Source organism: Manis pentadactyla, chromosome 2, assembly GCF_030020395.1.
Source record: "Manis pentadactyla isolate mManPen7 chromosome 2, mManPen7.hap1, whole genome shotgun sequence".
Classification (NCBI taxonomy): domain Eukaryota; kingdom Metazoa; phylum Chordata; class Mammalia; order Pholidota; family Manidae; genus Manis; species Manis pentadactyla.
The window spans coordinates 215,348,591-215,371,969 of NC_080020.1; the positions used below are offsets into that span (position 1 = coordinate 215,348,591).

The window sequence follows — 23,379 nt, forward strand, 5'->3', positions numbered from 1 at the left end:
ACAATGTCTAAGATACAATCCAAGATTATTCAATATACAAAAAGTTTAAAAAACAGAAATGTCCAAGATACAAATAAAAAATATTCAATATACTAAACATTTTTTAAAAAGCAGAAAAAAATGATACATTCTCAAGAATGGAGCCTGATTCTGACATGATGTAGATGTTGAAATTAGCTGTATCTTAAAACAGCTGTTAAACCATGCCTGATGATGTAAAGGAAAATATTCTTACAATGAATGAAGTGATAGGAATTCTCTGCAGAGAAATAAACACTATTAGAAAGAATCAGCTGGAAATATAAAATCGAAAACTACCTGAAATAAAAATTCACTGAATGGGCTTAATTGGAGAATTGAGATGACAGAGAAAAGAGTCAAAAGCTTGAAGATAGATCAATAGTAATCATCTAAAGAACAGAGAGAAAATATATTGAGCGAAAAAAAGAACACAGGACACATTAATTCTGAATAGAAAGGTCTAACATATATTTAACTGGAGTCTCATAAGGAGAGGAGAGAATGAATGGGGAAGAAAAGATCTTTAAAGAAATATGGCCCCAAATCTCCTAAGTCTGATATAAGACAGACATTTACAGTGAACTTCAAGTGGGGTATGTACAAATGAAATCACATACCCCAATTCAGTTGGCTTACTAAGTATCCCCACCTGTTCACTTGTCTTCCTTCTTCCTGGCCCCAAGTACTTCTGGGGTCTCCACAGAGTTTCCAATGTATCCAAGGAGTTCTAGCCCACAAGCTGCTGCTACTCTCTGACAGGCCTTCCACTATGAAGCACTTGCTGTGCTGTCTCTAGCCTTTTCCGCCTCCTGTCATTACTCTTCTGGATGGGGCAGCTCTTCCAGATGGAGAATGCTGGCCTAGGCTGGGTGTTCTTGTCTTAGCTGAGCCTTCAGTTTGCAAATAACAGGAACTTACTTGAGTAAAGGCAAGCAATGAGGAACAGCACTGTATTAGTTTCCCACTGCTGTGTAATAAATTACCACAAATTTAGTGGCTTTAGATGGCACACATTCATACTCTCACAGTTTCTGTGGGTCAGGGGTCCAGTCCCAGCTTAGCCAGGTCCTCTCCTTGGGATTTCACAAGGCTGCCGTCAAGGTTCTGGCTGGGTTGCATTCTAACCGGGGAAGGAATCCACTTACCGGCTCACTCCAGTTGTTGCTCTGGGTCTGTAAGTTCATTTCCTTGTGTCTATAACTGAGAGCCTTTTCTCTGGATGGCAGCTGGAGGCTGCCCTCAGTTTCCAGGGGCTGACCTGTGCTGTTTAACACACAGTCCTTCCCCAACATGGCCACTTGCTTCTTCAAAGACAGTTAGGGAGATCTTCTCTTGAGCCAGTGTGCTAGCAGTATAGAGTCTTATATAACACATTGCAATCAGAGAAGTGACATTGCATCACTTTTGCCAAGTTCTACTGGTTAGAAATAAGTCACAGTTCATGCCCACTCTAAAGGGAGGTATGGATTATACAAAAGTGTGAACACCAAGAGGTACAGCTCATGGGGGAAGGGGGAACACAGAACTGAAGCAGGCCTCCTGGGGGCCTAGGATGCAGCTGGCAAGCGGTAGGGAACCATGTAGCTACTTTCTTCTTTTTTCCCTATGGCTGCCCAGTCTCTCATCTCTGCTTCTCTCTGTGCACTTTCTCTTTCTGCAGATCTGAAATGTCTCTGTGCCTATGGGCCAAAGAAGAATACCTGCCTCAAATCATGGCCTGCAACCTTCACTCTGATTGATTAGCCACAAGCATCTCTGTTTCTCACTTCCATTGTCTCAGAAGATGCTAATTGGCTCAGCCAGACCAATGATCTAGCTGCCCTTGGGTTGGGTGACAAGCCTCATCCAATCAATCACAGCCAAGAAGATGCAGAGTCACATAAACAAACACAGCTCCAACTTACCCCTGGGGGTGGGGATACTTCTCAGAGATGGCAAAGTGGAGGCTGGGCAGATATCCCAAAAGATGTCTGCCTCAGTTGTCTTTCCATAGTTTCCAGAGCTAATCAAACAAAAATACCCAAGCCTTCAGGGAGCTAGAAGAGCAGCAGGTTCTCTTTAGGCTTCAAGGCACAGGAGCTAAATCATGTTCTGGGGAGAATGCCCTCTCTCCCAACAGGTCAGACTGAGCGCCTCAAGTCAGAGCAAGGACCGGACATCACCTGTGCCCCACACTGCCATTGTATCAGTCCCTCTCTCCAGGCCCCTCAGATGGTTTCCTTCCTCCTTGAGCTAAAATACAAAAACAAAAAACACAAAGCCTTCGTGCAAATCAGCTGTGCAAATAGATGCCTGGGGACTCATAGACTCCAAGGCTTCACCAGACGAACCCAGACAAATTCAAATTCTCTTCAGGCTCAGAAGATTCGTTGCTTAACAGAGCTGTCAACAGGATTAGATATGGGACATGTGAATCCCTGGGCCCGGTGTACCTGTCACGTGGTAGATGCTCAGTAAATTGAGGTGATGGTGGTAGCAGTGAAGGAACAAGAGGAGGCATAAAAGGAAGGAAAAGGAGGAGACAGAAAAGAGAAGATGGTGCTGGTAATGGACATGGTGACCATTCTTAGCTTAAGACCAAAGACCTAACTCGATGCTCTAGCCCCTCGTTACTCTAAGTGTGGCCCATGCATCTGCAGCATCAACATTGCCAGGAAGCTTGTTAGAAATGTAGAATCTCAGGGCCCCAGGCTCACCTACTGAATCAGGATCCACATTTTAACAAGATCCCCAGGAGCAGGAGTGTCCTCTGCATCTTAAGGTTTAAGAAGCACTCAACTAACCCACTGGTTCTCAAACGGCTGCATGCTAGAGGCACCTGGGGAGTTTTAAAGACCTAGGGCTTTTTGGGCCCCAGCTGCAGAGATTGAATTTAACAGTGTTGGGCCAACCTGGTTGGTGGGCCTTTTAAAAGCTCCCTGGGTGATAATGAAGTGCAGCAGTTAGGGAACTACTGCTCTGACCAACTGCATCAGTCAGGATTGCCTTCAGTTATGTGTGAGAGCACTGATGCCAAAGCAAAAGAAAAAGCCTGGGCATCGGGCAGCCCAGCTCCTGCAAGTAACAAAGGGCCCTGATCCTTCCAGCCTCCTAATCTGCCATCGTTTGTATGGGACTGGTGTCCCACAATCACAAGATGGTTTATGTGCCATCTTCATCCAGACAGGAAGAACAAGGGACAGGAGGAGGGAAAAGGACAGAATGTACATTCAAAGGTACATATTAAGTCTATTCTCCTTTAACAAATATTCTTGGAAGTGCCACCCAGCATCTTTATGCTTCACTGGCCAGAAGTATGTCCCATGGCCACAAACAACTGCAAGGGAGACTGGAAAGATGAGTGTTTTAAGCTGAACATGGTGTCGTCCTGAATAAGAATTGCAGTTCTTTTAGTAAGAAGGAAGGGCTGAGTGGCTCTCAATCAAGAATCCAGCAGGGTCAGCCACACCTACCAGGGATGTACCTACTGGGCTCCAGTTTCTTTGCTTTGAGGTACACTCCTGGCCTCCAAATAATTGATCCTCTCTCTCTTCTCACTCCTGGGGAGACTTTCTACCCGTGAGACCAAAGTCCATCCCAGCACTGCCTTCCCACTCCCACCAGCTCAGCTTCCAGCAGCTGAGAGTTACCCTCAGGCAGGTGCCCGAGTGCAGGTGGCAGATTTCCTACACCTTCCTGAGATCTGACCAGCAAGGAAGGATGCTAGCGGCTGGGGAGGCAGGGAGGCAAGCCCAGGAAACATGCCCTCCCTCCCTCAGTCACGTGAGCTGATTTTTGCAGAAGTACTTTGTAAATTGCAAGGAGTAACATAACAGAGAGGTTGGGATGATGATGGTAAGCATGTTTGGAGAGGGGAGGACCTGAACTCCCCTCTCTAATCTGACTGCACCAGCTCTCTAATCTCTCCCACTTTTGGGAAACAGCAAGAGGGAGGCACTCCCCTCCCCAGAGGGGCCCAAGGCTGCAAGTCTGAGGCTGCTGAGGCCACCTGGGTGGGCCCAGAGCTCCCAGCACTCAGCCTTTCCCAGACTGCTCTGCCCTTGCACCCCCAAAGGAGGGGAACTGGCCAGGACTACATTTTACTCCAGCAAATGATTCTGCTTTCAAATGGCTTGGGACCAAAGCCTGTCACTTTGCTGCAGTCTCTGCATATAGGAGCTGGGCCAGCAGGATGCCTGGAGACACTGCAGGGTCTCTGGGAAAGGCTGCAGAAGGTCTCACCCGCAGTGCGTAGTCACTGCGGCTGCCTACTCCCTCCAGTCTGGCTGCTGGTGCCTCTGTCCTCTCCACTTGCTTTCAGCCACTACCCATAGTGCAGTGCGTGATAGCACAGTTGCACACAGAGAGCCCGGATGATTATCAGGGCTTACACCCCAGTTCCTGGGGCTGATAAACATTCATCCAGGGCAGAGCCATCTGCTTAAGGAGGAACACAGGTAGGTGTACCTTCCACCTGCCTTGGGGAACAGAGACAAAAGTGAGACTAATAAAAGGTTGATTGTGGAGAGTCAATGACTTAAAACAGGTGAAGGTCTCAGGATACATCTAAGTAGGTAGTATGCGCTCCATCGATGCTTATTACTACTGTAGTCATCATAATGTTATTTAGCACCACCTTCCTCTGCGGCCTGCCCTGTAGCACGCCACACCCCTCAGGTCTGCCCAGCCTCAGTGGGGGCCAGGTTCCAGGCTCACGTGGTACAGCTGGGCTCTGAGGGGCTTCCCAGGGGCTGATGGGAGTCTCTGGGGTCCTGGCTGGTGCCATGGCCCCCGGGACTCTTGAAGGCCAAGGCAGCTTCCTTCTCTCAGGCCCTGCCTCCTCTTTGCAGATTTTAATGAGAACGGCTTCATCGATGAGGAGGGCCTGCAGAGGATCATCCTCCGACTGCTCAACAGTGATGACGTGTCAGAGGACCTGCTGACCGACCTCACAAACCACATGTGTGCCCAGGGCTGCCCAGGTGGGGGTGGGCCAGGCCATCACCCGAAGCCTCCGGATGGCAGGGTGAGGTACCCTTGGGGGTGGGAACACGGCTGGAGGCAGCTGCCCTCCAGTTTCTGGCCTTCCTCCCCTATCATGACTCCCTTCCAGGGTCCCCAGAGCAGTGTGCCTGAGCCACCCTCTCCAAGGGGCCCTCCCACCACCTCTTACTGCAGACAGGTGGCCCAAAAGCAGCTTAGCATCAGATGGACACATCGCAATGTCTCCTCCTCCCCATGATCCCAGCACAACACAGTGCCTAGATGGCCTAGGGAGACAGTCCAAGGTGTGACAGTTCAAAGTGTGACAGGACGTGAAGACATCCTCATAAACCTGACAACATGGGTCCCTTGTCCTAAGGCCAAGTGCTTTGGGTCTGGATGGGAACCAGAAGCAAAGATAAAACTGTGAGGGGTCGTCACTGCCTTTTCAACCTCACTGGGCCTCCTGTGACCACAAAACAGGAGCAGGTGTGGGTGGGGTGAGGGTGTGTTGTCGCCCTGTTCAACCCTGTGACAGAGGACCTGCTGAGCGAACTCACAAACCACGTGTGTGCCAGGGGCTGCCCAGGCAGGGTTGGGCCAGGCCATCACCCAAAGCCTCTGGTCTAGCTCGCACTGCCAAGTTTGTGCTTGGCACCAAGAGGACTCTTCCCATGATGGACCAGCCCACGAGGTCCTAGACCTCAGTGCACATACCGTCGCTTCTGTGCACCCACGTCCTTGTTCAGGAGCGGTGGGGAGTAGGTGGGGGTGAAGAACACCCACCCCCTGGGGGCTGGCACTCTGGGATGCATGTGAAGCACTGGCAGAGAGCCTGGCCCACGGTAGCACTCAGTACATGGAACTTCTCTCCCCATCCCTGCACCCCTTTCATGCCGGGCTCCTGTCTGCTCTCTGGCTCCTTCCCTACCCTGGTCAGGTCCTGAGGGAGTCCGATCTGGACAATGACAACATGCTGTCTTTCTCAGAGTTTGAACACGCCATGGCCAAGTCTCCAGACTTTATGAAGTAAGGTGTTTGTGTGCGGGTGGTGGGGGGTGTGCTCAGCACACTGCCGGGCAGGAAGGAGAGCTGGAAGCCAGCCATCACTCAGAATAAGGGCATGAGAGGTTGGCACCAGAGGGTGCCGCTAGGACCACAGTGAACCCAGAAATCAGAGGGCGCTTAGGCCAGCAGCTCAAGGCAGCTCAAAGGATGCTTTCTCTCAGCTCCTTTCGGATTCATTTCTGGGGATGCTGATGTGGCCACAGTTACCTGATCAGGCAGGCTCAAGGCAGACCACAAGAACTTGGAATTCAACCCCCTGCAGGCACCGGCGGCCTCTGATTAGAAGTATGACTTTGTCCCTGTCCTTCCCTCACTTTCTAGAATACCGTTCCCTCAATAAAGAAAATAAAAAAACCTTGCCCCATTAACTCATCAGTTTTTGAATGCAATGTCATGTAGAAGTATTTTTTATTAAGAATTGCTCATTCCAAGGGCTTAAGTTTGCCAACACCACCAAGCATGCTGGACTGGCCAGTATTTTTGAGGGCAGAGTTCAAATCCCCACCCATGTCACAGCAGGGAGACCAAGCCAAAAGGGCTGAAGTTCACCAAGAAAATATGTACCCTTCCCCTGCTTCCTTGGGGCCACCTCCTCTTATCTCTCTCCTGGCATAGGAGAGAGCAGTCATTCCAGTTGGCGCCCAACGTCCCAGTCCTCACTGAGGGAGAAGACATCTTGGCCCCACTTGGTACCCCCAGCCCTTGGGACTCGATAGGGTGTGACCAGCAATCAGACCGTATTTACTTTGCTATTTAGCCAAGTCCTGGAATGAATTTAGCCACCACAGGGACCCTTTGGGGCCCAGCTGGTCAGGGACTCTGGAACACAAAGAAGACCCTCATTGGGACTTCTGAGAGCTGTTAGATGCCTATCTGATGGGCACATGGCTTTTCTTGTTTGCAGGGCCCACAGGGGAGCGCCTAAACCCTGGCTCAGAGGGGAGGCGCCCTTCTACCCTCATGTGGACTTGAACCTGCAGTGGCCTCCTTGTCTTTAGGTCCTGACTCACCCACTCAGGGGTAATAAAGTCCCTGTAGATTGATGGAGTTCCTTGATCAAATCCAAGGGGTGCTGGAATGTTGGAGAACTCCCGTGGGGTGGATACGGAGCTGGCCTGAGGTTCCCAGCCCAGATCCTGTCTACTGAGAGACTGTTGCCCACACCCACATCCAGCAGGCAGGAGGCATCCCAGGATGTGGGAAGCCACAGCCTGGGGACAGCAGGCATTCCAGACCCTGGCCCTCCCAAGCCACCTCAGGCATGTGGCCTGGGAACCCATCCCAGGGATCCACTCCTGGCCTAGAGATTCCTGACACACACAGATTTCTTGAAGAGTGACTTCACCTTGTGTTAATCCCTCCTCTCTCCTAGAACTGTCCCAGGGGTGGATGCCAAATCAGCCTGCCCCTGCTGGTCTTACGGAATGCAGAAAGTGGCTGCTCTGCACAGCTTGTTCTCTCAGGCACCACAGGGTCCTTTGGGATCCCAAGAGCTGCATCATTCCTGCCCTTCAGTCTCCACATAGACCAAAAGCAGGGTATGTAGTGGAAAAGCTAGAACTTGGAAGTCAGAGAGACCTGGGTTCAACTCCTGACCGTGTCACTTTTAAGCTGTGTGAACTTGGGTAACTTTCTTAACCTCTCTGAGCTCTAACGTCTTTGTCAGTGAAGTGGGGATAACGTCACCTCTCTCACAGGCTATTGTGTGAACTAAATGATGCTGAACCAGGGCTCAAGCAGGAATGCCTTTGCATTTAACACCTGGTGCAATTGTTCTGGGGTCACTCCACCCTCATTCTGAGACGGGGGGTAATGGAGCTTCCTTGATTATACCAGTGGAAGCTGATGGGAGGTCTCTCTCTACCTGAGTGACCTGCCACCAAGACTCAGGAGCCATACAATCCTTGGTTCTACCTGCCCCAACCTCAGGGGAGAGGAGCGTGGACCCAGCAGATCACTGGTCACTGCTTTTTCTTGGCTTGAACCCCTGGGGCTGAGGTGTCAACAGCCCTTGAGATGCAGTGCTGTCTGATGAGACTCTCTGCCACTGTCCTGCTGAGGCCAGGTGCTCCTGGGGCTCAGAGCAGAGGAGTATGGGACGATCATGGCTACAGATTTTATTCCAAAAAGCCACCCTGGTCAGGGCCACGGCTCTCAGAGTGTCATGCTCTGAACTCAAAGTAGCAATCTCTCTTCTGCCGCTCCTGGGGGGAGACCCTCTTTCCCGAGGGGAACGTCTGGTAGGTCTTCAAGTTGCCAGGGGACACTCTAAAAAGGTGCCACTTGTTCTTCGGGTTCAGAGGAGGCCTGGGGGGTGAGGATGGAGCCAGTCTTATGCAGTGTGCCAGGGAGGAGAGGGGGTGAAAATGCCCAACCACAGCCCCACAGGCCATTTTCCAGCCCATGCTGATGCTGACCCTGCTGGCTGCTCCCCAGCTCAACGTCTGACATGTCACCCTGCACTTGAGGTCAGAATAACTTGCATGTGTACAGCAGTACAGTGCTTATAATGAGGCTGCTAATGGTGATAGTGAAATGCTGATGATGGTAATGGTCGTGATGATGGTGATGGTGATGGCGATGGTGGTGGTGACAGTGATGTGGTGATGGTGATGGTGGTGATGGTGGTGGTGACAGTGATGTGGTGGTGATGGTGATGATGGTGATGGTCGTGATGATGATGATGATGGTGATGGTGATGGTGGTGATGGTGATGGTAATGGTGGTGATGGTCATGGTGAAGATGCTGGTGATGGTGGTGATGGTGGTGGTGACAATGATGGGGCTGACACCCAAGAAGGGCAGGGACTTGTCCCAGTCCACAGAGGTGATCAGGGGAGGGGCTGAGTGCGGGCATTGACCCTCTTACTCTCAACTACCTGGTCAGCCCCCTGTGTCAGCTAGGAAGCCATCAGCAGTGGTGCAGCCTGCCAGGCGGTTTGGAGAAGAAGCAGGGCTGGTGCAGCCCAGGTTCCCCACAGATGCCGGAGGTATGGATCCTGCCCAGAGTGGTCTCAAGATGAGTATGTCCCCAGGAGAGGTCCCACACTGCCTGCAGGTTCAGACTGACTCAGAGCCCTCCTGGGGTGGAGATGGCCAGACCCAGAGTCCTAGAGTTGGTGTTTGGAAACCTGGGTTCCTCCAGGTTCTACCTCCGGCCAGACTTACCATCCAGCACAAGTCCCCAAGGCCTTGCTAAGCCTCAGTTTCCCTACTTATAAAATGGACCCATTTATCTTGAGGAGAGGAACTTATAGAGGCAGTGATACCCGTTTCTTTAAGGACCATTGAGCTGTGGAAAGGATTGCTGCTTTACCAGTAATGATGGTGGTGAGCTCGGGGCTTCTGAGGCAAGCAAGGAGTCAGCATGGAAACCCAAGATCTGTCCACTGACCTCCAGATGCCCCCCACCCAACACAAAACCTTGGCAGCATAGACTTCTGACCTCTCTGCTGGGGCGTCAAGAAGGAGCAGAAAAATCATGTGCTTTTATCTCAGATTATCTCCCAGGGCAGAACTGGGCTTCCCTGGGGGAAGAAGCTTTCCCAGATAAAAGTAGCAAGGTGCGGGCAGTGAGGAGCTTTCATATTTTGTTAGATGGACAGCTGGACTTTGAAAGACAGTTTCATGTCCCTATGAGAACATTTTCTGAGTATGGATGGATGGGGTTATGAGGGACCAATTCCCTGCTCTGTGTAGTGCCCTCTGAATCCACCAGAGGGCAGCAGCTCCTTGCTGCTCAGAGTAGCTGCGCCTGGATTTGGCCGAGCGAAGCTGCATGCCTGCCATTGCAGGGGGAGAAGCCTGCAGATTCAGGCCCTTAGATTATGAGGTTTACTTCCAAAGTCCCAGTGTATCTGTCCAGCAAAACGCTCTTCCTGACTCCACTCATTTGGGTTCCTGGCATCCCTCCTGAGGCTGCTGAAACCCTTTCTTACTCTGTAACCATCACCCTCTGTACTGCTGGCTCCTTAGGGCAAGGTCTCAACTCCTCTCAGGCCGGGTGCCTGCGTGCCCAGCCAAGAGCCCGCGGCCTGTGACATGTGTTTGTCGAATGCGTGGGTGAAGGGACGGCAGGCACTCACAGGTCGGTGGGGATGGGGTACCGTTCCCACTCTCTCGCAGGCAGCACAAAGTAGGGAACCCGAGGCACCAAGCCCGTCTTGTCTTGATAGTACCTCCGCTGCTGCTGTGTCATCTGCAGTTCGACCAAGGAAGAGATGACAGGTCAGTAGTGTGCAGGCGGGACCTTGGCCACCTGCAGGCCCCGCCTGGCTGTACCTGGGCAGCGGGTGTGGACTGTCTCCACTTATGCCCTGGGAGCAGTCCCTGGCTGAGCGTCCTCTCCGAGCCCAGCTCCTCCTCTGTCTAGTGCAGATAATGGCATGCACCACACCACACCAGCTTTGCTATGGAGAGTGAAAGGAACTAGGGACCAGCAGTAGTAAAGTGCAGGAAGCCTGGCTCACAGGCAGCACTGGGGAGCTGGCATATTCATTTCTCCCTCTTCCCCACTCCTGGTCAGCATGTGCTCTGTGTGAGGGCTGAGATGGAGGGCGAATCCTTCCCAGGCCCACTGACATGGTCCACAGCTCCTCCCAGCTGATGGCACCCACCTGGCCCTCTCCCTGGGGAGGCTGCCTTCTCACACGGTTCTCCACCCTAGGGACCAGAAGACACTTTGTCCTTAATTCGGGCTGGAGGGGTGTGTGCAGGGGAAGTGAGGGAGAGAGTGAGGTTTCTAGGAACACAGCAGGAATGAGACCTGGACCGGACTAAGGTGGGCAGGCACGTGTATGCCTGTGGCCCCCTGGGCTGTGTCTGAGCCAGATCTAGAGGGGGCTTTAGGAGCCAGAGGAGCAGGACAGGGACAAGAGGGTGCAGGCAGTCAGGGTCTAGTCTGGAGCTGAGGTCGGCCGGGAGCACATCCACAGCCCTGGGTGCTGGGATGCCAGTGGGCAGAGACAGTTCAGAGTAGACTTGGGGCTGGAGCGGGGATGGGGGTGTACAAGGGCTTTGTGTATGTGTGCTTCATTCTGTGGGTGAATCTTTGGCCTTTCTCTCTGGTAGGAAGGAAGCAAGGGTCCATAGGGCCAAGAGTAAGGGCGGGAGCATCCCCAGAGGCTCTCAGCTCTATGGCAGTGGGGGTGACCCACAGCCCCTGGGGTGGGGAGTCAGGGAAGCAGAGTCCTAGGCCCTCTCCCCTGGGAACCCTAGACAAACTCACTGGGTTCCCTGCTGGCTTGGGGGCTTGGAAAAAGCAAAAAGGCGCTGCAGCCCCCAGGGACCCAGCTGTCACCCTCCCCGGGATGGGGGTTGGGGAGGCAGCCCGGCCCGGCGCAGCCCACCTGGTAGAACTGAGCGAGCTGGGTGCCGCGGTCACTGTCCAGGTTGAAGCGGGTATAGCTGGGGGTGTGCAGCCAGCGGTCTCGGCTGCGGGAGTGGTAAGTCATCACGAGGTTGGGGTTTGGGGAGAAGATGGTCGGGAAGTGGCCGCCTTTGCTGAACGGAGTGTGGCTCTTCTCCAGGGCTGCATTGCGGTGGTCCTGGAAGTACTTGAGGGTGGTGGTGCCATAGGTGGAGCCGAAGGTGAAGGCCACACCGGGAACATGGCCTTCGTACCTGAGATGGCAGGGGGAGGGGAAGGAGGGATCAGGAAGGGCTCCAGGGCTGTTCCGAGAGCAGCCCTTAAAATGGGGTGAGGCCAATGCACCTGGCTCGTCACCTCTGGGCCTTGAGAGGCTTCCTGAGGTGCACCGCCTGGCTTGGGTCTCAGGAGGGACAAGTGACAGAGACTCTAGGGCTCTTCCTCCCCACAGAGCTCTCTGCCTAGACGTCTAGGATGGTCCTCAGGACCAGAGGCCTCCCCAGGGGCCAGGACACCTGTGTGCCAGGCCTGACCTCTCAGCAAGGCTGTTGGCAAATCTCTTTCTCTCGGCCCTCCTTCTGCTGGGGGGCAGGCCTTAGGGTGCAGAAGCCTCCTGCAGCTCTGACGTCCTGCGGTTACCTCATTACGGGGTAATGAGAAGTTACATGAGAAGTTGGTGGGGGCTTAGCGATGACATGTGATGACAGATTTGTTATAGCTGAGACTGGGCTCTGATGCAGCCTCATTCCAGCACAGAGACCTCACAAGGTGCCACTCCAAGGGCCTGCAGAGCCCGACCAGGGTTCAGGGGCTCCAACACCATCTGCATCCAAGGCAGAGACTGGCGAGCAGAGACCCTTGGGGGCACAGAGAGCACAGGCTGCCACAGTGTGCTCATGAGCCCTGGGCGAGGGCAGCACCTTGTTCTGGCAAAGCGAGGGGAGAGTTGGCCTCACTGCAGCCTTTGTGTGAGCAAGAGATCAAAGCCTTTCCAGTGGGCGCCACGCGAGGGCTTCCCTCTGCTCCTCACCCCTTAAACCTGGCCCTGCCCCATCATGCCGTTAGAATGGCTCTCTGAAGGTGGCCAGAGGCCTGCCTGCCGCACTGGACGTTGTTGACCTCTCTCTCCTTGAAACACAGCTCTTGGTTTTCATGACACTGCTGTCTCCTGTCTGTGGGTTTTCACCTACACCTCTGACTGTTCCTTCTCATGATGCACCTGCTCTGCCCTCGTCCTCTGGGGTCTGTCCTGGGCCCACGCGGTCCTCCTGGGTGATGGCATTCATCCCATGGCCTTAGCCTTCACCCATGTGCTAGTGACCCTGTCTCTGTCTGCAGCCCAGAAGTCCCCTCCCAGCTTCGGGCTGCCATGCACTTGTACACTAGACACCTCCCTTGGATGTTCCCTGGGCACCTGGGCACCCACGCACCCCACCTTCCCATCAGTCTCATCCCAGATCAGTGAAGAGCACTCCCCAGGTGTCCAGGTCAGGGACGGGACATAGGTGCCCACCTCCCTCAGCCCCACCGCTCACGTCCAGTCAGTCACCAGGCCCTGAGTTCCATGCTGGCCTGAGCTCCAGCCCCGACTGCACTGTGGCCGTGGCCGCCTCCCTCTTCTCCCTCTTGGCGCACTTAAACCACTAACCTGTGCCAGTTTTCCACACTGAACTTTCTTGAGTCAATTTTTAGTGTGGCAGTCAAGTCTGTGACTTCACCCTCGCCTTGCTCTGCAGCCACCTCAGCGTCCCTGCTGCCCGGTCGCCAGCAAAGAGCCATGGCAGGTCCCTGCACATGACGGCTGTTGCTCCCCCGTTCCACCTCTTTCTCTTTCTCCCCAGCCCTCCCCCTGCCCAGTGCTTCCTGCCATCAGGAACCCATACCTGGCCACTCCCACCGCCCCTGCTCCTTGCCTCCCACTACTCCATGGCCCTTTAAGTCTTGCCCAAATGTCACTCCTTTGAAGAAGTCTTTCTTCGCCATGTCTTCTAGGCCCGGGCGGGTCCTGCTGTCTGTTCCCACATCTCACTCTGCACTGCTTGGCTCTGCTGCCTACAGCTTTATCTCCTCCACTAGCCTGGGAGCCTCTCAAATGCAGAGCTGAGCCATCTCTTACTCATCTTTAGATCCCTGGTTCTCAATGCCAGGACTGGCACATGGTTTGCGGGTAGGAAATGTTTATTAAACAAATGAAAAGATGAATGGCTGATGCGCCTATGACACCTGCGGTGTTTACAGTTGGGCCTGCACACAATGCCCAAGAGCATGCTCCAGGGGCCTCCTGTACTGCTGAGTCTGCCCTGCTGAGGCACCTGATGTCCATCTCTCAGCCAAGTTCCCTTACCACACATCAAAACATCCCCAGGGAAGCCCCAGGAAGCACAGGGAGCCCGCCAGACTGCTGCAACTTCTTGGGCGGCTCCATTTCAGGAGTTCATCCTGCACCTGAAGAACATGGAGGTCTTTGAAGTGAGTGCTTCCATGTCACCTCTGTGGCCACCTCGGGCCTCAGCCTCCTCAGCTACAGAATGTATATTGGCCTAGAGTTAGACAGCAATGCATGATCCCCTTCTTCCCATCTTCAGGTGAAAGGCAAGAAGGTGAAACACAGTGATTGCTGACAGGTCTTCCAACTGCTCTCTACTGCAGGCAAAACATAAAAAGACTCCCTCCCTGGCTCCTGGTCCTACCCACCCTCAGCCTTTCTAGAATCTTGTATGCCTGAGGTTGGCTGGGCACCGAGCATATAGCAGAGGGCAGAGACCCTCCAGCAGACTTAGGCCTTTCTCCATCTCACCTCTCTTGTCCCTTGGCTCCTCTCTGCCCTCAGCCATGACCTTGGTGGTCCTAACCCTCCCCCACCTGCCTCTGCCCTTCTGCTGACCCCTCCTGAGGTCCTTGCTAATGGGCCTTATCTCTTCCTGTGCTGGGAAGATGTGGGGCTGGTGAATGCCCGTCAGCCCATGTGGTCGCCAGGGCTCCTTCCAGAACAGAGTCCTCCTCTTGGCCATGGCTGCCCCTTCCGGGTCTGGAGCCTCCCTGCCTCCCTCACCCAGGGCCTCCCTCATCACTGTTGGTCCCTCCCTGTTTCTCTGGGCACATTTTCTCTAGGCTGCAATATTCTGCCACAAGCTTTGCTGCTTTCTCACATACGACCCTTCCTCTTCCTGTATTTCTGAATACAGGCTTACTGCTGACCCACCACTAAAGGCGAACCTGTACTTTCTCACTAAGGTCACATAAAATCATCTCGCTGTCCTTGGTTCACATTCTCCCCACAGGAGCTGCTGGTCATTGGGTGCTGCCGGGTCCTGACAATACAGAGAGTAAAGCAACAGGATGGAAACTGAGGAGAGGCTATCTACAGCAGCACTCCGTAGGGAAAAGAGCATGTCCTGAAAAGACACGGCCAGGTGGCCACTCAGATGCTGCTCCTCTCCCGGCAGGAAGGACCTCAGGGAATAAAGCACCTACATTCTTCCCGACAGTAGTGCTGAGTCAATATCCTGCAACTAAGAGATGACTCAAAAGGAAAAATACCCAGTACTTAGAACCTCTGTTAGAATGACTGATGATCAGCTTTTCAAATCTAGTTCAGTACAGAACTAGGAATAGTAACTAGGTGAAGGCTGGTTACAGAACAGAATGTAAATGTTATAAAACCTGTCAAAGTAAAAAATAATTTAAGCCACTAAAATGGGGCATGGGGGTGGCCGGGGAGATGAGAGCGCACTTACTAAGAAATTCTAAGGCAGAGTCAACCTTTGGCTTTCAAAATTGAAATTTTGTCAAAAAATACATAGCATAATGACTCTAACCCCTTCATGGTTTTTATCCTCTCTCTTCTCTAGAGGGACCTTTTAGGACTAATATCTCTTGAGATGAATTGGCGTTTATCTAAAGCCTAGTTACGCTCCTTTTTCTTGAATCTTTCTCTTCAGTGAAGTTCTGGGATGATTACATTTCATGCTTTCATTTTTAAATAGCAAATATGGTGTGATGGTATTTTTTTAAATTGCTTTGTCTTTCTATCCATCCACCCACTCACCCGCCTAGAACTGAGTATACACCCAAAAAAAACCTGGAATGATGCACCCCACAGACTGACCTCGGTTAAGTTTAGGTGTTTGGAGTTGGGGTGTCTTGTTGTTTTCTTCTTCACAGGCGTATTTTTTATTTTAAAGGGAGTCAGACGGTCCTAAGAGTACCTGGGAGCCTACTGTGTGCCAGCGCAGTGCCAGGTGCCAGGACTGGGGAGGTCCACACTGCTCTGCCCTCCTAGTTCTGCACTAATTGAGTCATGGCCATGTGGTGGCCAAGGCTGTCGTGGCAGCAAACTCAAGGAGGGAGGCGAGGGCCCTGGTGGAGCTCCATGAAGGGGTTTCCCCTGGGTGAGGCTTTGAGGAGAAGCCCAGGGCAGAGAGGGCAGACTGGAGTCTGACTATCCTCCCTTAAACTCATCTTATAGGTGCTCTGGTGGCCCAAGAGTCCTCTCCTCTTCAGGGACCCACTCACCCATGTTAGACTTCCAGTACTGAGGACGCTGGGTCTACAGTTACGGCCTCAGCCCTTCTCCTAGCCACAGGTCCATATACCCAGCCGTCCATGCGGGGCTTACTCACAGGCACCAGGCTCAGTCCAGTTGAAACTAGCCTGCTCCTCCTCCTGGATTTCCCTGTCCTGTTTAACGCCACCCCTACCCACCAGAATCCACCAGAAACAGGGACTGCCACCCTCCATGTCCAACCTCTCCATACGTCCTGCTCTAGCTCCCCTCTTCGTGACTTTCCCGTGACCCTCCTCTGTCCCACGGCTACAGGCCTCCTTCCTTTCTCACCTGGACAGCGTTGAATCTCCTAGCTAGTCTCCTAGACTAAGTTTCAGCGCCTCCAGCCTGTCATTTCATGTTGACGCCAGAGCGATCTTTCTCAAACACACTACAGATGACCACAGTTCACTCTCTCTCATCACGTCCTATGTCCTGGAAGTGTAACTAAGTCTCTGGAATCTGCACGCTCTCCAAGCCTCCACACACATTTCCTCTGCCTGGAATGCTGTGTCTCCTCCTGTCCCTGGGGTGTCTCCCACTCTCACGGAGCCAGGGCTCTCTGTCACCTCCCCTGATCTCGCACCCTGTACCTAGTATCTAGGCTTCACATTAGGATTGCCCTTCATCCACACTGTGATGCATTTAGTGCATCTCCTCTGCTAATTTGTGATCTCCATTATCATCAGTACCTACACAGCGCCTGACACATGACAAGTGCTTAATAAATGTTCTCTGGAGGAGGCAAGAGTCCAGAAACCTGGGGCACCATGTCCTGGAACTCTTTTAAAAGGGGCTTGGCTCTGATCTGCAAAGCATCTGCCGGCACAAAGCGTCCCACCCACAGAAGCTCAGAAGAAAGCAGCTATAGAAATGTGATGTGTTCTTGTGATTCTTCGCCACCCCCAGGCTCTCTGCCATACTCCTCTGCTCTCTGCTTTTTCACCTTCTCTGAATGCCAAGATATTAGCATCCCAATAGGATAGAAGCCCTCTCCTCCACAATGCTAAGATTCTGCCTGGATCCCAGGTTCTGTTTAGAACTTGCTGCTTAGGGAGGGGCGCACACTGCACATGTGCAAGCACAGTCAGCACTCAGCCGGCACCCCTTGGCTAGCTAGGTTTGTGGCCCTTGTACGCACTTGCATTTGTGTGCCTCAGCCATGACCCCATGCCGTTCCATGGTAGAGCCTTCCCAAGACCTGTTTATGTTGGTCAAGTGGCAGGCCAAGGTGGAGCAAACAGCGGGAATGGCAGGTTTCATAATGGGGCATCCAACAGTCCCTATGGTGCCGCTACCCATCCTCCCCGTCCCTTCCTCTGTCCCCTGCCCCTCACCCACCTGCACGCCACACAAGCTAGGAGCTGGGCCCTCAGCAACCATCCCATGTGCATCCTAAGGCCCACTGTGGTTACCCTGATAACAGACAGCAGTCCCTGCCTGCCTCTTAATAGTACTTTTTGGTCCCATAGCTAATATTAAAATTAATTACCATGAGCAATCAAGATCCCTTGAGCAGCCTTAATACCTAATTAACTTGCTGCTGTTCAGCATGTCCTCATTCCACACATGCCCTCTTCCCCCTAACACTTCCGGCTGCATACAGTTTTGATCATATCCTTCCTCTGGGCAAAAACTTTCAGGATCTCCCCATTGCCTATGAAATTAAGAACAAATTGGGCCAGGTGCTCAAGACCCTGCTGGACCTGGCCTCCATGGGAGGTCTTTTGAGCCTGTCATTCACTTTCAAGTTTCAGCTTTTCCACCCCAGCCACGTGGGCTGTTTGCTTCTTTAGAAGCATATCCTACCATATCTCCTCTGTGCCTTTCCTCAGGCCAGTCCCTACACCCAGAAGAAGCTTCTCTCCTCCTCTCCCTGAATTGTGATCTTATCCATCCTTCAAGGTACATTTCCAATATCCCTTTCCCGTGGAGCCTCTTCTGACCCGCCCCACAGACCATGCCTGTCCCTTCCAGTGAACGGTCTTCCCTCTTTGCTTCTGTTTATGTCTATGTTCACATTCTGCTGTATGGTAATTACTTGGGCCTTTAGTATATTCTTTCTTCCTGAATTACAAACTCAGTGGGGGGAAAGGGCTGTGTTCTACTCATATTTGCATCTCTGGCCTTCCTGGCACTCAGCAGATGCTCTGTAAATATTTGTTGAATCAAACTCACAAATGGAGGCACATTTTTAAGGGCTGGTGATTCTTACGGAGAGAAGGAAACTCCTTGTGACAGGGCCCAGGTCTCCAGGGTCCGCTGACCCGTTCCTAGGAGGGCTCCTCAGTTCCTCTGGGTCCTATGAGGCATCAGCCACCTGCCTGGGCACACAGAGTTTCTTACACCCTTCTGGGCAGGTGGCCCTTATTTCATACTCGGGAGCGACACCTCCAGTGCCAGGGCCTGGACTGTGATGGAAGGAGCTTTGGAAATGCAACAAACTTCCCCATTACTCTCCAGCCTGCAAGGTAGAGTCTGAGGCCTGAAGAAGCTGGCGGGATTGGCAGGATCGGCAGGATCGGGCAGGGCCGTGCCGGAGGTGACGAGTGCTGGGTCTACTGGCTCAGGAGAGCCAATTACTAAATCCTCCAGATTTTTGTAAGCCTGTTTTTTTTTTAAGCCAGCACTAAAAAATTAAAGTATATAAAGTTACAATTAAAGGAATTATACTGAAGAAAAAGGTAATAAATACTCAAAACTTAACACTACTTAATTATATATGATGTTTTTTTATTATCTGTGTTCTTGAGGTTATTTATGTCTATTTATCTGTATGCTGGGATTATTATATAGGAGGTCGTTGCTGCATGTCTCTTCCCAACTCTGCACTGTGATGCCGTGTTGGGGCATTTGTACTGCAGATAATGGGTAAATGCTATAAATCAGGGCTTTTCCCTCCAGAGAATTGGTTGTTAAACATTTATAGCACAGGATTCTGGAGAAAAGGACACAGTCACCCCTGTGGGACCATCCTCTTGACAACAGCAAGTGTGTAATGCACTGATTTTAGGGTCCTGAGGCCCCTGAGGCCCCAGCCCAGCTCAGTGGCAGGTATGGGCACCTGCCATTCCAGGCAGATGGAAGGAGGTGCTGGGGTGCCAGACCCCTGCACTTACTCCTAGTGAGAGCCACTGAGCAGGAGCTGTAGCCATCACAGGCAGTAGCAGCCTGGGTGCAAATGACATACAGGGGCATATCCACAGTTTGGACTGAGCCTGGTAAGGTTGGGCAAGAGGCAAAGAGCAAGGGGATGGATACTGCTTAGATCTGACCTGCAAGCAGCAAGCACCAAAGCTCACTGAGGCCAGTCTCATCCCTTTAACGTCTTACAATCCCAGGGACTCTGGTCCAAGAAATCCCTGCTCACTGCAGGGATGGCACACAGGCTAGATAGTGGCAAGGAGCCTTAGGGCTGTGCCACCCGGAGCAGCAAGGGACCAGTTGGAGCACACTGGCCAGCTAGTCTGATGAACAGCATCCTGTTTCCCTTGGTACCTAGAATCAGACCTTGAACACTGCAGGAATCTATTAAGGATAAGAGACAACAGTTACAGGGATTGAAGAGAGCCAGGGTATTAAAGTTACAAAGACTTGGCTGAGCAACTTGATGAATAACCTTGAGCGTGCAGCTCATTTCTCATCTGGGATGTTGTGAAGGGTTGTCTGTAAAGAGCCCAGTGTAGTGCCTGGCACACAGTAGGCACTCATACAAGGGGGTCACAGTGCTACTACAGGGCTGGTTCTAGCCCCAGGACCTGGTTCCAGCCCAGCTCTTCCATCACCAACTTGGGGCTCAGACAAATCCCCACCAGACCTCAGTGACCATGTATAGGACAGGATGGGGCTGGGTTATGTGATCTCTGAGGTCCTTCCCACTGTGAATATTCTCTGCCTCTATGAATAAAACTGGTAAGGGGGATGGTTTGAGTGTCAGAAGAGACTAGCTGTGCTTAAAATCCTGTGATTAATGTTTGAAAAGAACACAAAAATAATAATTATCCAAGTGTGGTGTGGAATCTTGAATTCTTTCATTAAGTTAACAAAATTGCCAGTGAGGTAGCATTTGGAAACACATGAAGACAACTCAATTCATTTTTCACTGATGCGGATCTTTAGGGAGAGCATATGCCTCCCAGGAAGATTTATCTGAGAAAGCAGCATATACAGGCGCAGCTCTTCAAACTGGCCCAGACCATGCTTGAAGCCTTATAAGATTCACTTGTTATCACAATTTCTTGATCAGTCACAGGAAGGGATGCTCAAGGGAACTGTAGACCAGTGCCATGGATTAAGAATCCTAGGATGGCATCTGAAACACGCAGTTTCCCCAAACCCAGACATGAGGGAACTGATAGGGGAAGCTTAGGTTCCAACTGGAGAAAGTGGTGGGCTTAAGAAAAAATTTTAACAATGTATATCATCAAACTTCATGGTAACACCCAGAATGTGGTATAAACATCACTAGCCAAGGCTACAAAAACAGCTTTGTACTAAACCTTATATATTTATATCAGACTGGGACTGGGTCTAGGGCCGCCCCCAACTTGTTTGTAACACAACACCTAGCACAGCCCAACCATTCAACGTGTCTTTATCAAAGGAATGCCTAAATGAATAAAAGAATTAGGAAAATCCGAAATCACCTTTTCTAACATACCTGGCTTGACTGCAGGAAACAGTTGTGACCTCATAAATCAGCTTTGTTTGATGGGAACCCAAGCAGTTTTAGAGCTCCCAAGACCCAGAGATAGGTCCTGGCCACAAATGGGCTGGATTACCATTATAGCACATTCCCCTAAGTACTGCTCTACCTCTGTGTAGATATGATCTTACTATCACAGCCCCTCAATGCCTTGCTTATTCTGCTTTAAGACAACCCAAACTTTATGCAAAGTATACGGTGAGGTCTTTTCTTCATTTTGCAGTCTGTTCAGTTTGTAGAACACGGTATTATGATTTTTTGTTCGTTTTTTTTTACCCACATGGAGAGTCTGCCTTAGGAACTCTCAAGACATTAATTTCATTCATTCATTCATTCATTCTTCCTTCCTTCATTCATTCAATACAGATGTACTGATACAGTGCAGGCTGCTTCTCAGAAGCCAGGCCCTGCCCTCAGTGCCCACTTTGAATGATGGGAGAGAGAAGACAATCTTACACCCTGAAAGAGGAGATTGGGGGTGGAAATCTCAGACACTTGGGGAGAAAGGGCCACAGAACAGAGGGAGCAGTCAGACTCGCATCTTAGATGTTTGGAGTTTGAAAACAGCCTGAGAAAGGGAACATAGGTTTGACCGAGCATCTGAAAATGCTAAGGGCAGGGCAAATCTGGGGCTGGGAAGGTTCAAAGCCAGAATCCTGCAAGGATTAAGTGCCACAGGTGGGAGAAGCGGCCACAGCTCCGGTGGAGAGTGATCCTATTAACGCGAACTACTGCCCGCCCTGCCTTCCAGGTCTCTGAGTCGCCCCCTAGGCCCCCGCCGGTCTCCTTCGCTCCTCCTCCAAGTACTAATCTTGCGCGAATCCTGGGTGCCCCGCACTGTGCTGGGGCCCCAAGAACCCGCTCTTGCCTTGGGGGCTCCTCACCCTCCCTCCCGCCCCGGCGTCTCCGAACACCAAGCCCGCCCGGGGTCCTCTCCTCCCCCTTTCCCGGCCCCCATGCCCTGGCGGTCAGGCATGCCCCAGCTGGGTGTGCTCCGCGCTCGCGCGGGACTGACTTCCTCCGAAGGCGGAAGCGCCAACTCGGGGAAGGCCGCGCAGCCAGGGCAGGCTCGGCTCCCCAAGCCCTCAAACCTCAAGGGGAATGGAGGGGCGCCCAGGGGCTCCGATCCACAGGCTTAGGCGGGGCTGGGGGGCGGCGGCCTTACCCGGGCATGAGGCCGGGGGGCACGTAGGCGGCAGTGAACTCGGTCAGTAGGGTGCCCGCGCTGCGAGAGGCCATGGTGGGTACGGCGAGCGCGCAGCGAGCCCGGCGTCTGGCTCTCTCCGCTCCACGGTAAACAGCCCAGGGTCACCCGGCAACCGCGCGCCCGGCAACGCGAGCGGAGTCACGCCGCCGCCCTGCGTTCGCGGGCCTGAGCCCTGCTCGCCCTCCCCGCCTGGAGCACCCCGCGGGCCGCCCCCAGGAGCGGCGCCCGTCTCCACGCGCTCTCGTGTGGACCCCGCAGATGGCCGCCCGCATCCACATTCAGCTTTCACAACCATGAATGGCCTCAACATTGCTACCCCGCCGGCCAGGGGGTGCTGCTGCTCAGCTGCCCGACGGAAGTGGAAGCTCCGTGGGGAAGCCAGGCTGGTTGCGCCCCAGGTGTCCTGTCGGCTGCAGGACCTACGGTGACCGGGCCAGGAACGCGTTGCTTTGGAGGTGGCGCAGAAAGCTGCGGCCCCTTTGTGGCCCAGCGCCACTAGGGCCTGCCCACTCCCCAAAGCAGCCCACTGCGCTCCAGATCCCCAAGGGGCATTTTAATGATGGGTTTGTCATCTTTCCCGGGGGAACTTTCTCTTCACCTCGTCGGGGAGCTTTCTTTTCACCTCGTCTTGCCCTTCCAGCTACTCCACAAGAGTGATTGACAAGTAAGGGGCAAAATGCAAATCGTGAAAATGTCCATGTGATGTACAGTTGTCTCGGGTTCCTCAGTTCAGTCTGGCTGGCCAATCTACAGGGTTGGTGTATTTGCCCCAGAGAGCAAATCTCCAAAGACCACAGGGAGGTTTTCTTTGGAATAGTGCCTCTCTCTGTACCCGGGGCTCCCACATCCAGATTTCTCCAGTGATGGTCACACCAGCTGTGGAGGGCAGAGCAGGGCTTTGGGTCTTTAATTAGGGGTGAGTGTGCAGTTACAGCCTCCAAGGTGCCCTCTCTCTTTTCCACTGGGACCCAGACCTGCCTCCCACCTCCCCTGGCAGCAGGCCTGGTGTCAACAAGGACTCTCTGCCGTTTGCCCTTGTCCTTCACAGTCTCGCTTCATCCTGTCAGATAAGTGTTATCGTCACACTTGGACTCTAAATGGCAGCTATTGAAGACCATAGACCCTAATGAGCTCTCAGGAGGCTTTTACAACCAGCATTCTCAAGACCTCCTGACAGATAACAATGGAGTAACAATGGGAGGAGCTTCAGGCTTCCAAGAAGCATAAGAAGCAGGGAAACTGAGGCCCCCAGAGGAAAAGAAACTGTACGTGAGTGAGTGGCTGCAAAAGAGGTGAAGGACTCAGCACTCCTCCTTCAAAATGCACTCAGATCTGCGTATTGCTAAATTCTCATGCGAACACAAGCTACAATCAGAAGAACATTCATAAAAGTTGTGAAAGAACAACCCTCAGTTCAGGTGTGCCGAATTCCAGGAAGGCTTCCTGATGACCCCCCAACCCTGGACAAGTGCGCACTCCTGGCCCCACTCACGGCTTCCCAG

General features: G+C 52.6%; 2 protein-coding genes across 2 annotated transcripts in view; one reads left to right on the forward strand and one right to left on the reverse strand.

Annotated features, from left to right (window-relative positions):
* CIB4 (calcium and integrin binding family member 4) overlaps positions 1–6,325 on the forward strand; it is a 44,814-nt gene extending 38,489 nt beyond the window's left edge. The window contains 3 exon segments of the mRNA XM_057497349.1: positions 4,851–4,966; positions 5,924–6,012; positions 6,213–6,325. Of these exon segments, the coding sequence (XP_057353332.1) occupies positions 4,851–4,966; positions 5,924–6,012; positions 6,213–6,243 (236 nt within the window). The 3' untranslated portion in view covers positions 6,244–6,325.
* Positions 6,326–6,442: 117 nt separating this feature from the next.
* CIMIP2C (ciliary microtubule inner protein 2C) lies at positions 6,443–22,089 on the reverse strand. Its single transcript, XM_036903413.2, has 4 exons — positions 21,836–22,089; positions 11,400–11,673; positions 10,137–10,249; positions 6,443–8,358 (listed from the first exon to the last, which is right to left on the reverse strand). The coding sequence occupies exons 1-4, from the start codon at positions 21,907–21,909 to the stop codon at positions 8,214–8,216; spliced, it is 606 nt and encodes a 201-aa protein (XP_036759308.2). The 5' UTR covers positions 21,910–22,089; the 3' UTR covers positions 6,443–8,213.
* Positions 22,090–23,379: the final 1,290 nt, after the last annotated feature.

Excerpts from the sequence above, each read along its gene's own strand:
- CIMIP2C (XM_036903413.2), bottom strand. The coding sequence starts at position 21,909 with ATGGCCTCTCGCAGCGCGGGCACCCTACTGACCGAGTTCACTGCCGCC. Across the intron at positions 11,674-21,835 it reads CCCCCCGGCCTCATGCCCGG|GTACGAAGGCCATGTTCCCG; the intron begins GTAAGGCCGCCG and ends CTGCCATCTCAG. Across the intron at positions 10,250-11,399 it reads AGCTCGCTCAGTTCTACCAG|ATGACACAGCAGCAGCGGAG; the intron begins GTGGGCTGCGCC and ends GTCGAACTGCAG.